The sequence below is a fragment of the Mastomys coucha genome, unplaced genomic scaffold (assembly GCF_008632895.1).
Source record: "Mastomys coucha isolate ucsf_1 unplaced genomic scaffold, UCSF_Mcou_1 pScaffold15, whole genome shotgun sequence".
Classification (NCBI taxonomy): domain Eukaryota; kingdom Metazoa; phylum Chordata; class Mammalia; order Rodentia; family Muridae; genus Mastomys; species Mastomys coucha.
The window spans coordinates 95,675,604-95,690,631 of record NW_022196897.1 but is presented as its reverse complement, the minus strand read 5'-3'; the positions used below and the strand labels follow the sequence as shown (position 1 = coordinate 95,690,631).

The window sequence follows — 15,028 nt, the reverse complement described above, 5'->3', positions numbered from 1 at the left end:
ATACAAAGAACTCAATAAGTTAGACTCCAGAGAACCAAATAACCCCATTAAAAAATGGGGTACAGAGCCTTAGGTTTTAAGCATCGGCATTTAGTCATTTGTTTTCTAGTGGTACAAAATTCAGGGGAATGTATTAAATAGCAGCACGAATCCCAAGTCCAAACTGGGATGCTTTCTAACTCAAAATCTCATATTTCTTCAAAAACTAAATTAAAAGAATAGTTTGAAGAGAAAACCTGTAACTTAAGAAACTTAAAAAAGGATCAAGGAGGGCAGCTCTGTCTACTTGCTGTGAAAGCACAAAGACCAGAATTCAGATCCCAGCACCCAGGTAAATGTTGGGTTGCATAGTGGCTTGTGTGCAATTCTAGTGCTCAGAAGGTGGAGACAAGGATTTCTCTGAGCATTCTGGCTAACTAGACTACCCAAATCAATGAGCAACTGCGATACCATTCCACAATGAAAACAGTGGAATGTGATTAAGAAGTCTCCCAGTATCAACCTCTTGCTTCTACACATGTATATTTGGACTTGTACAATATGTGCACCCACAGGCATTTGAACATACATAAACACATACACTAATGATAATCATGCAAAAATGAAAGATACTTAAGACATAATAAATATATGTTTTTCTGAGCAAAGTTAAGCACAGTGTAGATGGGCATACATTTGAGTAAAGACAAATGAAATGCAAATAAATGATAACTATTGATAATGATAACAAGTCATGGTTCTTGTTACTTTGGAAAGGAGAAAAATGATTGTGACTATGACAGGCTATGTGTAATAGTTTAATAGTGTAATAGAAACTTGATCATTTTCCATTTGGAAGAAGAATAGACCAAGGAGGCTAGCTTTTACCACCACTATTAAATATAGTTTTGGTAGATTCAAATAAATAAAATATGGATAGATAGAGATAGATCATACATATATACATACATACATGTATACATACATACTGATAGATGACAAAAGAAAGGTATGTAAATTATATATAAACATATAAATCCATGATAGATAATGATATATAGAATAGAAAGATAGATGGTAGGTAAATAGGTAAGTAGATGGTAGATAGATAGATCAATGGATGGATGGATAGGTGGATAGATATAAATAAATTGATGAAAAGAAAGAAGAAAAAGAGGAAGAAGAAAGACAAAAAGAAGAAAGAAGAGGAAATCTATAAAAACTGCTACCACAACTAATAATTCAGAGCATCAAAGTTGCAGAGTACAAAATGAACAAGTAAAGCTTAATTGTACCTACATATAGAAGCAATAAGCACTCTGAAAAGTAAATTAAGACAACTGAATTTGGGATAGAAGTCAGATGAATAAAATATCTTATAGAATGCACCATGGAAGTAAAAAAAAAAAAATCTCATACAATTAAAGTATGAAAATCCCTGAAATAAATTGTCTTAAATGAATGAAAGAACATCTGGTATTCTTACTGAAACATGCAATATCAATAAGATATTAATTCTCCCCAAGCCAGTGTAGCATCAATGAACTCTCCACTAAAATTACCCTTCTCATTTACAAATGGAAAAAATAATTTCAAGAGGCTACCAATAGACAAAACTAATTTGTGATAATCACTATTTGTGCTACTGGAATAAAGGTAGACAAATAAAGCAGAGAAATTATTGAGTTCAGAAATAAACCTATTCTTTATGGCCAACTGACTATCAGAAAAAGATATCAAAGACATTCAGCATGGAAATAATTGTGTCTTCAGTAAATGGTTCTGGGACAACTGAGCATCCATGGGTAAGGGAATGACATTGGACTCTAACTCAAACTCTATACAACAACAACAAAGAAAATAACTGAATTGGATCGATAAGTGAAAAATAAGCTATAAATCTTAGAATTCTTAGAAGAGAAAACATAGGAAACTTTGAGTGATCATGGCTTGAGTAATGGGATTGTAGCTATTACAGCAAAATATGGCCAACAAAGAAAAGGTGGATAAATTGGGTTTTACAAAACCCATGAACATCAAAAATCATTCATTCACATAGGGCTGGAGAGATGACTCACCAGTAAAAAAGACTGGCTGCTCTTGCCAAAGATCCAGGTTCAGTTCCCAGCAAACACACAGGGAGGTTCTCAACCACCTGTAATGCCAGTTCTGTTACTGTTACTCAGTAACATCTATTCCAGGGAACCTGATGCCCTCTTCTGACCCTGAATGCACTGCATACACATAGCACACATACTCACAAATATATTATATATATATGTATATATATATATACATAATAGAAACAAATCTTCTTAAAATTACAATAGCAAAGTCCCAGAGAATATATGAAAGTTTTCACAAATCAGGTTAATCAATAGTCTAGTATGCTTGCTAGGTAATAAACTATTATGATTCAACAAAAAATATGTCAATCTAAAAATCAGAGATTTGCGTAGGTGATTCTACAAAGACACACAAGTATCTCGCAAGTACATTGGAGGTACTCACTATAATTGGTCATTAGGAAGACACAAATCAAAACCATAATAATACAACATTATCTGAATACACTATAATAACAATTTTCAATAATCAGGCTCTGTGAAGTGTAGGTGTGAGGAACTTGAAAATCTGAAATAATGCTAGTTAGAATTAAAATGGTACATCTGTTATAGAAACTAGTTTGCCCATTCCTCAAAGAGTATAACACAGAACAATTATTTGATCTTCTATTGTACTCTTATGAATACATTTTAAAAATTAAAAACAAGTATTCAAGTAAATACATGTACACATATATCCAGATCAGTACTATTTGTAACAACCAAAAAGTAGAAACAGCCTAAAGGGACAAACTATTGAAAAATAGAGAAATACAGTGTATTCTCTCCATTTGAACAGTGCAGAATTCAGACACCTAGCACCACACAATAGAAAGTTATCAGCTATAAAGGGAAGTGATATGAAAGCATATGCTTTAACACTGTGAATGAATCTTGAAAACATGCAGACTAAAAAAAGCCAGGAACAAAAGAACAAACAATATACAATCTTATGTGTAGTAAATATTCAAAACAGGTAAACATATAAGACAGAAAGCCGATCAGTGATTCTCAAAGATCTAGAAGAGAACAGAATGAGAAGAAACTGTAGATAAGAAGTTTAAGCTGCTACATTTCTATTACTGTGATAAAATATCATGATGAAAGCAACTTACAGAAAGAGGCTTCTTCGGGCATCCATTTCTAGAGGAATAAGAATTCACTATGACAGCTTCAGCAGGTATGTGGGCAAGAACAGGAAGGTGAGAGCTTGCATCTTTAATTGCAAGCATAAAGAGAAAATCTGCTAGTTTAGTGAGGCCTGAACCTCTCACAGTCTACCTCAGTAATGTATTTCCTTTCATGAGGCCATACCTCATAAACCTCTCTGAACAGTGTCACCTACTGAAGACCAAGCATTCTGATGTATCTGCCTGTGGGGAACATTCTTATTCAAACTACTACAAAGTTTTTGCTATGGATGGGCATGATTTTAGAATAGCTATACTCAGAGGTGTTGCTACCATTTAGATATACTAAATGCCACTACCTTGTTCACTTAAAATTGTTCATTTTATATTATATGAGTTTTCTGTAGTAAATCAAATGGATTAAACTTTTTAAAAATAACTCATAATCCCAATGTTTACCTCCCTACCAATCCTATGGAAGAGGCTAGCATATGTGTTCTTCTTCAGTGTCTTGATAGAAGAAATTCAGAAATGCCACTTCACAAAGAGTCACTCAGGAGAAAGGTTAAAATTTTTCTGGCTGTTAGTCATTATGTTAATTATTTCATAAAATGGAAACTTTCCATTTCCCCTCTCATAGCAAATGCATTGTAGCACATTTCCTCTGGCTTAGCGTCAATCTTTTAAAACACATGTTTCTTGTATTTTGCAGACACACTTGGCAAGTACAGGACAAGATTGATGCCAACAATGTGGCTTATACAACTGGGAAGCTCAGCTTCCACACTGACTACCCAGCCCTCCACCATCCACCTGGGGTAAGGTGAACTTGAACACATTTTCCACAAGCCAGGCCAAGAAAAAAATGTTCTCCTGGACTGAGTCTAGATTATATATCTCATTGCTAGATATGTGTTATGTCCATCTTCTTTTCTGAAACGCAACCTGAACTCACAAATGCCTTGTGCCTAAGTTCTGAATGTCCTCACTTTTTAAAAAGGAAAGGACATTTTCACTCATCTTTCTTCTTGTATATAGCTATTGGAGTATTTTACTTTGCCAAGACAAATTTTAAGACAGCGGTATACCTTGGGATTTTTTTGCACATGTATCACTCCCACAAGAATTAAACAAGAATGAAATGTGGGGATATAGTGTGAAGTCATATGGTGATCCTTATGTCAGCAAATGAATTAAAAACTTTCCACATTGGGATTTTTGGAGCTGACTCAATTGATAAAAGTGTTTGTTGCACAAACATAAGGACCTGTGTTCAGGTACCTGTCACCCAGGTAAAAAGGTGTAGGTGTGTTCATGTGTCTGTAAACCCAGCTCTGGGAAGGCAAAAAAAAAGCTCTCTGAGGCATGCTACCTAGCTAGTGCAACCAATTGTTGAGCTCCAGGTTTAGTGATAGACTCTGTTCCTAAAATAAGGTGGAAAATAATTAAGGGAATGTTGTCCTGATGCTTACACACACACACACACACACACACACACACACACACACACACATACAGGCATGCACACACAACCACACACACATCCCTCATCAAGTTAACAGCTTAAAAGAACAATCAGTATAGGAAGACCCCTTCACATTCTGCCCCATCCTCATCCTGCATGCACATAGGTATGCACACACCTTCATACTCACATGCAGGCATCAAACACACAAAGTTGAACTGAAGGGCAGTACATGTGAAAGGAGAAGCTTACCAAAATACTTCCAGAGGATGTAGCTCAATGTTAAGAATGCTTGACCAGCATTTATTAGGCTGTTCAAACCCTGATAGTGATAAATAATAATAATTAATATTATTATCATAGTAAACAGCTAGATACTCCACACATATGTTTTTATTATTTGAGCTGTGCTCAGCTAAGTGGTTATTGTTTTCAGGCATCTGGCTCTTGTCAGCTGCCAAGTTGGCTAGGAAACAACTCACTTGAGAGGGTGCTGAGATGGCTTGCCTCTGCTCCCCCTAGTTTATTATCTTGCAACAGGCTAGCCTTGTCTTTCTCACATGACAACTGGCAACATTTTCAGTGAGCAAGCCAAACCATGTGTGAGTTCTTGGGACCTAGGCCAGTAATCAGCATAAGGCCTCTTCAGTGTTGTTTTATTTGTCTAAGCAATTAATGAGGCTAGCCCACACTGCGGAGATAAGAAAGTAGATTTCTCTCATGAAAAGCTGGTAAATGCATTATAAAGAGATATCAGCATAAGGAACAGAATAACCATGCTCTTAATGGATGCTCTTTTATATTGCACCCACAAGACTGATTGCCAGAGAAGAATCATCGTACATAGCAATTTTACCCTCGAGAATCTTGTCTTTCCCTCCTCATCTTTACAAATCATCATCTTCCTAAACCAAACACATTTTTACAAAATCATTACTTTCTTAAACCAAAAAACAAATAGTCAGAAAACTAAAGACAGTGTAACCCTCAGTTTTGAGCTAAAGTAAACTGAACAGAAACAACCACATACAATTCCATATCTTCAGAAATGGATAAAAAGTTAGGCAATCCTTGAATTAGTTAAGAATAAACGGGCCAAAAGCAAAATGAATTCATTTGGACCATCATCTTAACTGAATGTGTTTTCCCTGTGCCCTGGTTCTTACCCATTGTTCTTGCCAGATTTAGTTAGCTAAGCTAGTCTAGTATTTGGCTTCATATGTTTTAAATTATTATGTTGATTGTAAAACACCACATGATTTCTCCGAACCAAATGATGACAGAAAAATGACTCCTCTGATCACCTTTTGGGACAGGAGCTGGAGAAGGGAAGAAACAGTGAGGCTTATTCTGAATGTGGTACAGAGACAACAAACCACTCAGTGCATTCTGTCTGCTAACAGTTACTTGGAGATGTTGAATGTAGAAAAACTTAAAAGAATGGATCTGGATAACTAAAAGTCCTACTTTAACTTTTAAGTTATGTTTTGCTTCTTGTGAATTTAAGTTTTTTCTAAGTAAAAACTGATATCCTAAGGAAAAATATGATTCAATGGCTTCAGAAATGTTCTTAAAATATAATAAAATGCTTGGCATCTTCTCAGTATTTTATGCTTTCTCAGAGTATTCAGTTTTACATTACTTCTCTTAGAAGTCCTGTAGGGTAGACAAACTTGATCATGCCTTGCTTAGTTAGACAGGAACATGAAGCGTAAGGTTCTCTAGGACAACCACTAATGGACGAAAAACCTGGACTTGAACCTACATCTCTGCCTATCTGTTTAACGCACCATGATAATTCAGAACTGGAGTTACTAACTTCCATAATATGAAATGTGATAGGTTATTTATAGATATTGTCATATTTTACAAACTATTCAAAGACAGTAACTAAATCTTATACTTCTTTTTAGCTCAAAACTTAATAAATCTTGTACATGATAGAAACATGAGCAATCTGCTCAAGAGAAGCCATGAAGTGTGCAGTAAGCCAAAGAAGACATCCAAAGCCAATGTTTTTCCGTAGTTTTTAAATAATGAATTCCTGACTTGTTTTCATTCTAGCAGATAAACATATATATGCTGTCTCATTGTGAATCTTCCATTTTGAATCATGAAGAATCTTTTAATACCAAAGTTTGATCTTTTCTTTAACAAATAGAAAAGGTAAATGTTCTTTTCAATATGTTTGAAATGATCTGGAAAATTACTTTCCTGGTAAGGGTTCAACTTGATCAGGATGAGAAGACACATCTTAAATGACACACAGATGTGGGTTTGCTCACTTTTTTCTCTGGGCCAAAAGTCACATGCTTCCATAAGGAAATATTTAGAAAGGAATTTTTTATTCTGAATGATTTATGTGAAACAAAATTGGATTCTATATATGACAGGAGTATATTTAGCTTTTGGATTAGTGGTGAAAATACTGTCAGACTCCATAATCTATTTTCTTTTATAAGATTGTGTTAAAACATATCTATACAAAAGGAGATATTATTTGGTCTACTCATATGTAAAAGATATCAACTGGCTTTTTTTAAATTAATATTTGAATCAGTGGGTCCATTAGGGCAAAACTCAAAAGAATTTAACCACTGTGCTTCTCCTGAGAGAAGAGTTGTGTTCTTGTATCCTTTGGACCTCTCTAAGCTTGTAGCTAACATGGCTACTTATCCTTTGTGTTGCCATGTTACCTGCTCTCTCCTTGACCTGCTGAGGTAACTTTCTAAAATGCCTTGTTCAGTCTATGTACATACTTTTCAAAGTTAAAATGTTGCTCCATTTAAAGACTGAATCATTACTAATTTGTTTGAATTGTCTTCCAAGAATTGACATTTTGCATATAGAGAGACATAAACACCTAAGACTGGATTTCTATGATTGCTATAAATGGATCCCCTGAAATGAGGGGGGCTTTCTGTGTTTTGGATTTGTGACAAATGAGCCATATTTATCACATACTAACTGAATTTTGTCATATACTTTGATACCTCTGTACTTCAATCTCTCCATCTTCAAACTGAAGACAAGTTTACTGAACGCTAAATGCCATCATAAAAAGTAGTATACAGAAAATAATTATTATCTGAGAACAGTTTATACATAAAATCATAAGAATTGATATAAAACCTGTGACTCAGTAGATAAAACACCTAGCAGGCATGTGTGAAGACCAGAGTTTGGATCCCCACATTACATCTCTCCTGTAATTTCAGCATGGATAAAATATACATTATAACCTCCAATCAATCTATTTTGTTAGCTAGCCTATTTGGCAAGCTCTACATTCAACCAAAATATACTGCCTCAATAAATAAAGTGGAGAACAATGGAGAGAAACTGTTAATGCTAGCTTTAGGACTCTACACATTTGTGTGCATGTTCATATACACTCACATATGGCATGTACCCACAGGCATGCAAACACACACATGTGTACAACCATATGCAGATATGTGGAAAAAGAAATATGGAATATAATTTTAAATTAAATTATTTTGCCATAATAGCTATAATTCAAGTATACAATGGCCATGTGGAACTGGTGACTATTATATTACACAACAAAGAACATATTCATCACAGTAGAAGCCTTAATAGCCACTGTTCTAGACCATCTATGGAGACAACCAAGAAAAGTGAATAGTTTTCTCACTAACACTAATATCCACCCAAGTATGTATATTTGGTCACATCAGTGAGACAATGATCTAAAATGTATTGGAATCAGTAAAAGCAAGGTTTCCCAACAGAATGTCATTAGTTCCTTCAAACAGAAAACCAGGCTCTAAATTTAGGTACTCAGAATCATCCAGCCTAAACTGACTTACCAAAAGGAGTCACAAAAGCAATTAAAACCCTATTCACAAAAACAAAATTAATTTTTGTTTTGCCTCTCAAATTGTAATATGCTCACCATGTTCTCTTAACACATCGAACAATTAATACTTTCCTTGTTTGGTTTACCATTTCCTCCCATAGTCCCACCCTAATTCATTGCCTTTACATCTTCATGTACGAACTGACTCATTAGAATGGCAAGTAGCTATAGCTTGGCCTGTTCCCATCTTAAAATTAGTGTATCTGTGAAACACCACTGGACTAATAGACACAGTGTTTTTCAGTTTGGTCCATATTACCTCCAGAGTAAATGACCCTTACGCAAAATAGCAAGTACAAGAATCCTTCATCTGGCATTTAAGACTGCTGGTGACAAAAGCCAGTTATCCTTCCAGCCTGGCCTACCTCTCCCGCTATAACAATCTGCTGTAGCCAAGATTTTAGTATCCAGTAGACTACACATTTTTCAGACCTATCAGCTCTGTCACCTATTTGCATTCTCATTCTATTTAATGTAACCCAAGTCTTATCCACAGTCTACTACCCAGTATAAACCTGCCTCTGTCATTGGCTTCCCAGCCTGCAGCAGCATGCTGTGCTTTCTGACTACAACTGCTATGATCTGGGCCCTACTAGAGAGCATTATTCTTATGCACATGTCTTCAACTGCAGCAGGCTTGAAATATATCACATTATTGTAGATAACTTTTCATTGTGATTCCCCTCAATACTGAGATAGGAGAATAGATTTTTTAAGTTTGTTTAATTTTTAATTTCTATCTCTTGAATATTTAACCTACTGATTTTTAAAAGTAGGTGCCACCATCTTTAACTCTTCCTCACTTCGCCTTACAGGTTCAGCTTCTACACTGTATCAAGCAAACAGTCACAGGAGGTGACTCTGAAATCGTAGATGGGTTTAATGTGTGCCAAAAGCTCAAGGAGAAGAACCCTCAGGCTTTCCATATTCTCTCCTCCACCTTTGTAGATTTTACGGACATTGGAGTGGATTACTGCGATTTCTCTGTTCAATCTAAACACAAGATTATAGAGTGAGTAGTCTTATGAATTCACTGTCACTGGAACAGTTGACCTAGGGGTGAAGCAGCAGAAATCTCTTATTATGTTCAAAGCTGTGACTTAATAACTTGCTAGGAGAAAGAAGAAAGTATGTTCTTCCATTAAAAAAGGTTACCAAGTGACATAAAATTTGTTCCCAATCAATGTTAGATTCTTTTGGTAACTAAGAATTCATGCATGCTTCATTTTCTAAGTATAAACTCTGCCTTGTCGTGATCGATGAGATTATAGGCCTTAGCACTTTTACAGCTGGAAGTGACAGAATATAACTGAAAATGGATCCAGGAGTTACGTCCTGCCAACCAGAAGCTCTTGCTTTTTCTTCTTAACTTTGTCATTTTGTTTTGGCCTCATTTTAAAAGACACTTCTCACGAGGCCCAAGTTTCTCAACATCCTTCATCCTAGCAAGGATAGTGTTTGTTTTTCAAAAATTGTAGCATAGCTGGATGACTCCATGCTCAGTCACGCCTAGGTCCATTCATTAGATCATCACTACAAAGACCATACTAGAATATTACACAGTGCTACTTAGCCATAGCTGGATCCCATGCGCACCTCTGGAGCAGAATCATTTTGGCCATGTGGACTAAGACTGCAACAGCTCTCATAAGGTGCTAGGTCAGCAGAAATTACAATTCATGTCCTACACAGTTCTACTAAGTAGTCCTACATAGACTACTTTTGGTATTTTTTTTCTTAAACTTCATTGTGAGTACATGATGAGAAACACCTTACTTTTTTTTTGACTGAGTTGTTCCTCGTTTTTAATTAGAATACTTTCTCTTTTTTTCCTTTTCTTCTTTATATGCTCAATTAACTTTTCTCTGTGCCTCTCTCTTTCTCTGTCTCTCTCTATCAAGTCCTAGACTGACATATATTCTTCATTCCTTCAGTCAGCAAGTATTTATTGGAGCCAAGGCACTGCTTAGTATTTGGAATGCATCAAAGGAAAAAAACAAAGAACCATACACTTAGAGGACTTAGAAGAAGGGTGGGGTGTTTAAATTTTTCAGCCAAATTATAATGAATGTTTTAAAAGAACATTGCATGTTCTAAAAGGAAAGCAGAGTTGATGATAAAGGGGACCTGTAGCTCTGGAGACTTGCTGAGAATGGAACTTGCATTGTCAACCTCCTCAGTGAGAATTGAGCAAACCACTACCAGATATAATTTATGGGTAGACATAGAAGATTTTCTGCATAGGTTGGATGGGAAGGATGGAGAAAAGATGCGTTTCAGGAATGAATTTTACATAAAAATAAATCGAAGTTGTTCTCTGAAAACTGTGAGGTGAGGAGTTGTCCCCTTTGGAAATACATCTCAATACAATTCACATTGTGTTCACCCCTGAGATCCTCACGCCTCACCCTTCACACAAGCACATACCATTGTGCCTAGCAGATCAAGAGTCTTAGTTATAACTTGACAGTTAAATTCAAACTACTTTTTAAAAATGCTATTTAGGATTTTAACTTGACATAAGTAGGCATGATATGCCTAGTGGGAACATATATCAAAACCACATAACCACGTTATGTTTAATTTGTATGTTTTTATGTATGCTATAGCTCAAACATATCTTCCAAAAGAAATTGACACTTACTAGATGTTAACTTTGCCTCTTAAATAAAATAGGTTGGATGATAAAGGCCAAGTGGTTCGCATCAACTTCAATAATGCAACCAGAGATACAGTCTTCGATGTCCCCATTGAAAGAGTTCAGCCTTTCTATGCTGCTCTGAAAGAGTTTGTTGACCTCATGAACAACAAAGAATACAAGTACACCTTCAAGATGAATCCAGGTTAGTGGAGTAAAATGGCATCCTGATTGGTACGACTGCAGACTACTAATAGGCAGCTGATTTGCCCAAATAGCAGGTTCTTGACAACTCTACTTCTAGGCTGCCAACTCCTCAGACTTAAAAGTAGTTTGTTTTTTTTTCTAACTCTCATGGAAATCCTATCACATGAAATTTTAAAATCTTTCCATCTAAGAATCATTCAAAGCAAGGTCAGATGAAGCCTGTGCTTAATATTAAAACTATTTTACATTTTCTGCTCTGATAGTTTTTTGAAAACTCTTCTGTATCACCTGTGTGATTTTCCTTATTTTATTAACTAAAGCTACCCAGGCTCAAATCCAAGAAAGAACGTTATCTTTCCTCACATCAAATGCCATATTCTATTAAAGTTTCATGAACACAACCTATATTCTAAGAAATGGAATAGACAACATGAAGATTACCTACATTCATAAAAAGGCATAACTTCTCAAAGTAGTGAAAATGCAGAATACAAATGAAATTTATTTTAAGTTCTCTCTTGCTAAACAAAATTATCTTTGTAACTCCCACTCCAAAATACATGAGTAATGTTTATTGATGTAACTTAACTAGCAAAGATAGTAGTAATAAAATAAGGCAGAATTGCCTATCCTAGTAACTTGAAGTCAATAAGAAAGTATTGATATTTTTTTCTAGACAATCTCTGCTGATTAAAATACCACCAAACTTGGACCATTTCTCTTGTTATTTATTTTTTCAATTCAAATTAAAATTGTAAATGTTTATTGCATCTATGTTTTGAGATATGTATATATTATGGAATAGTGAAATTGAGTTAATTAAGTATGTACATTATTTTGCATAACTATCAGTTTTCACAAAGAGAACACATAAAATCTCCCTTTTTAGTGACTACAGCATATCTTTATTGATTATAGACACCATCTTTAAAAATGGATCTGATCATAAAGATGTGCATGTTATTTGCAAATAAAGAGAATTATTTGCATAATTTCTCTTTGATATTGCCTTGGCCAATATGAACATTTTTATTGTTTTAAGATTTCATTTACCCTTTCATGTGTCTGTTTGTTGAATTTCTGAGCACTACACATTATGTAATGCCCACAGAGTCCAGAAAAGGACATCAAATCTTCAGGGAGTGAAGTTACAGACAGTTGTGAGCCACAGTGAGTGCTGGACGTTGAATAAGGATCCTCTGGAAAAGCAATATTCTTAATTGCTCAGACATCTCTTCAGTCCCTGAACCTCTTCCTCTTCCTCCTCTTCCTCCTTCTTCTCTCCTTGCTATATCATAAAACCTCATTTTTAGCTCCTAAGCTTGACTTCAGTAATACTCCTACCTCATTTGCCTAAGTAAATGGGACTACAAACACACACATAACAAACCGAATTGAGTTGTTTTTAGAAATTTTCTTTAACATAATAAAGTATATAAAAAGAACTAGATAACTTTATAAAGCCTTTGGCATGCAGTTAAAGCAGATTTATTTTAGGAATAGCACCATATAAAACAGAAACACCATGGGAAAAATACATACAAAAAATAATAGGAGTTGGAATCCAAAGTGGTTAAATGCCTCGATTTGAGTTTTCTCACATATGAGGAGATGAAGTGCGGCTTTCTTCTTGGTATTTCCTTTTTTAAAATATGTATATAAAATATGAAGAATATAAGCTATCACTCAAAAATCTCACTATCCTTACAGTTACATAAAGCTCTTGAATGGTGACAGAATATCTATTTTTGATAAATTTGTAAAAGTAGAACACAAAAGCCTTCTTTTATAGAATCATGTCCATAAAAGTCCATCAAACTATGAGGTTTAAATGGTAGGATGTATATGAGGAACCATTACCTATGGTTGTGTTCCACAGATAACCCTGACAAGTTCCAATGGAGAGTTTCAACCCAATAGTCATACACGGCCTTAGTAAAACTAAGAGGTCACAAAAAAAATCAATTGTTAAGAATTTAGGAAAGGAACTGGATGCCATGGGGGTAGACAGTGGTAAGGATTGGAAGGAGGGTAATTAGAATGTATTATCTACATGTAAAAACTGTCTGAGAACAAAATTAGTTTAAAAAGAAATTGTGTAGTTATTTTTACAAAAGAAAACATTCTGGGTTTTTTATGTAAACTGAGTAATGGTGGCATCTTGCATATTGTATTTTCTTGTTATTTGGTTTCTTAGTGAATGTAGTTCATTCTTATTAATTATAATTACTATGTTGAGCAACAGATTTGAACCTTAAAATTTTGCTACTTGCAACCAAAGGTATGATTTCTACTTTGTAAGTAATAATTTCTATCTTCATAAATCATATAAATACAAATTATTCATGTCAAAAATTCTCCTACTTAGGTGATGTGATTACCTTTGACAACTGGCGCTTGCTTCATGGACGCCGTAGCTATGAGGCAAGGACTGAGATATCTCGCCATCTAGAAGGAGCTTATGCTGACTGGGATGTAGTGATGTCAAGGCTTCGTATTCTGAGACAGAGAGTCACAAATGGGAACTGAATCCCCTGGCCTTAAACTGTAGTGCTACTCCAAAGACTGAAGGTTGTTATCTATAGCATGGTTATTCTCATATCATGATCAACATCTTCAGATAATAATTTCTTTAAAACAGAACATGCAGCTTCTCTCATCAGAGTACTTTTCTCTGCAATCATATTCAATAGCTCTCTTATGTAATGTCATGGTAAGGGTTAGTCTCAAAGCATCCTTTCTGTGGCATGCGCTCTCTGACTTTGCATTAGCAAGTATTACCAAAACTCCTGCAAATAGATTTGTATCTAACAAATCTTTCTGGCAAATGAAACTGTTTTATACATGAATAAAGCTCGTGTTTCAAATAAAAAATCTTAAAATATGTCCCTGCTCAGCTGCCTACGTGGTCTCATTTTTCATGACTGCATATCTTTAGCATGCTTGGAAAGATCTTCATATTTTCAAAGATTTGTTTTATTCTTTTTATATCGCAAAATTTTGTTGCCCATGCTTAGAGACTTCATTCACTTGATAATCACAACATTGTCTGTCATCCTTAAATCATGATAGTAAACCCAAGTATGCCAAATTAAAAGAAAAATCTAGCCTCTCTAAATTTGTCTTGTCTAGAGAAATGTTCCCACAGACTGCCAGCATTGCTCTCACCTAAGCACACAACGCTCTTCTTCATTCCTTGTCTTCAACTCCTGAATTTGTAAAAGATGCTAGCAACCTACCTGAATGGACAAGATGTCTGCTAGCTTCTGGACACCCTTACCAGCTGGTCTCATCTTTCTGCATGGCCACTCCCCTAGTGATGGAACTCAGATGTCATAACACAACATGAAGTTGTAGTCTACTGAGCCTCCCACACCAATGGGAAAAGAAGCTTTGAAATTCCAATTTGCTGAGATTCTTATAGTACCTACATTTTTCATTTTGTAGACATTTGAATCTGTGTAAACTTTATGTTTCTAGAAATCTCTAACTTTATTTAGTATGCAAAGGAGGGGGTTTCATTGTGGTGACATCATCTTAATATAGAGTTATCCTTATATGCTTTTCTCAATGTCTTGCTTTATGTCCCATCTTGAAGTTTAAGGTTCTTAGCACTGCACT

General features: G+C 35.2%; 1 protein-coding gene across 2 annotated transcripts in view; it reads left to right on the top strand.

The window, feature by feature from the left end:
* Positions 1 to 14,301, top strand: part of Bbox1 (gamma-butyrobetaine hydroxylase 1) — a 54,852-nt gene extending 40,551 nt beyond the window's left edge. For both annotated transcript variants that reach the window (XM_031371325.1, XM_031371324.1), the window contains exons 5-8: positions 3,927 to 4,032; positions 9,378 to 9,574; positions 11,239 to 11,405; positions 13,776 to 14,301. In XM_031371325.1, the coding sequence (XP_031227185.1) occupies positions 3,927 to 4,032; positions 9,378 to 9,574; positions 11,239 to 11,405; positions 13,776 to 13,936 (631 nt within the window). In that variant the 3' untranslated portion in view covers positions 13,937 to 14,301. The remainder of the gene's footprint in view (positions 1 to 3,926; positions 4,033 to 9,377; positions 9,575 to 11,238; positions 11,406 to 13,775) is intronic.
* Positions 14,302 to 15,028: the final 727 nt, after the last annotated feature.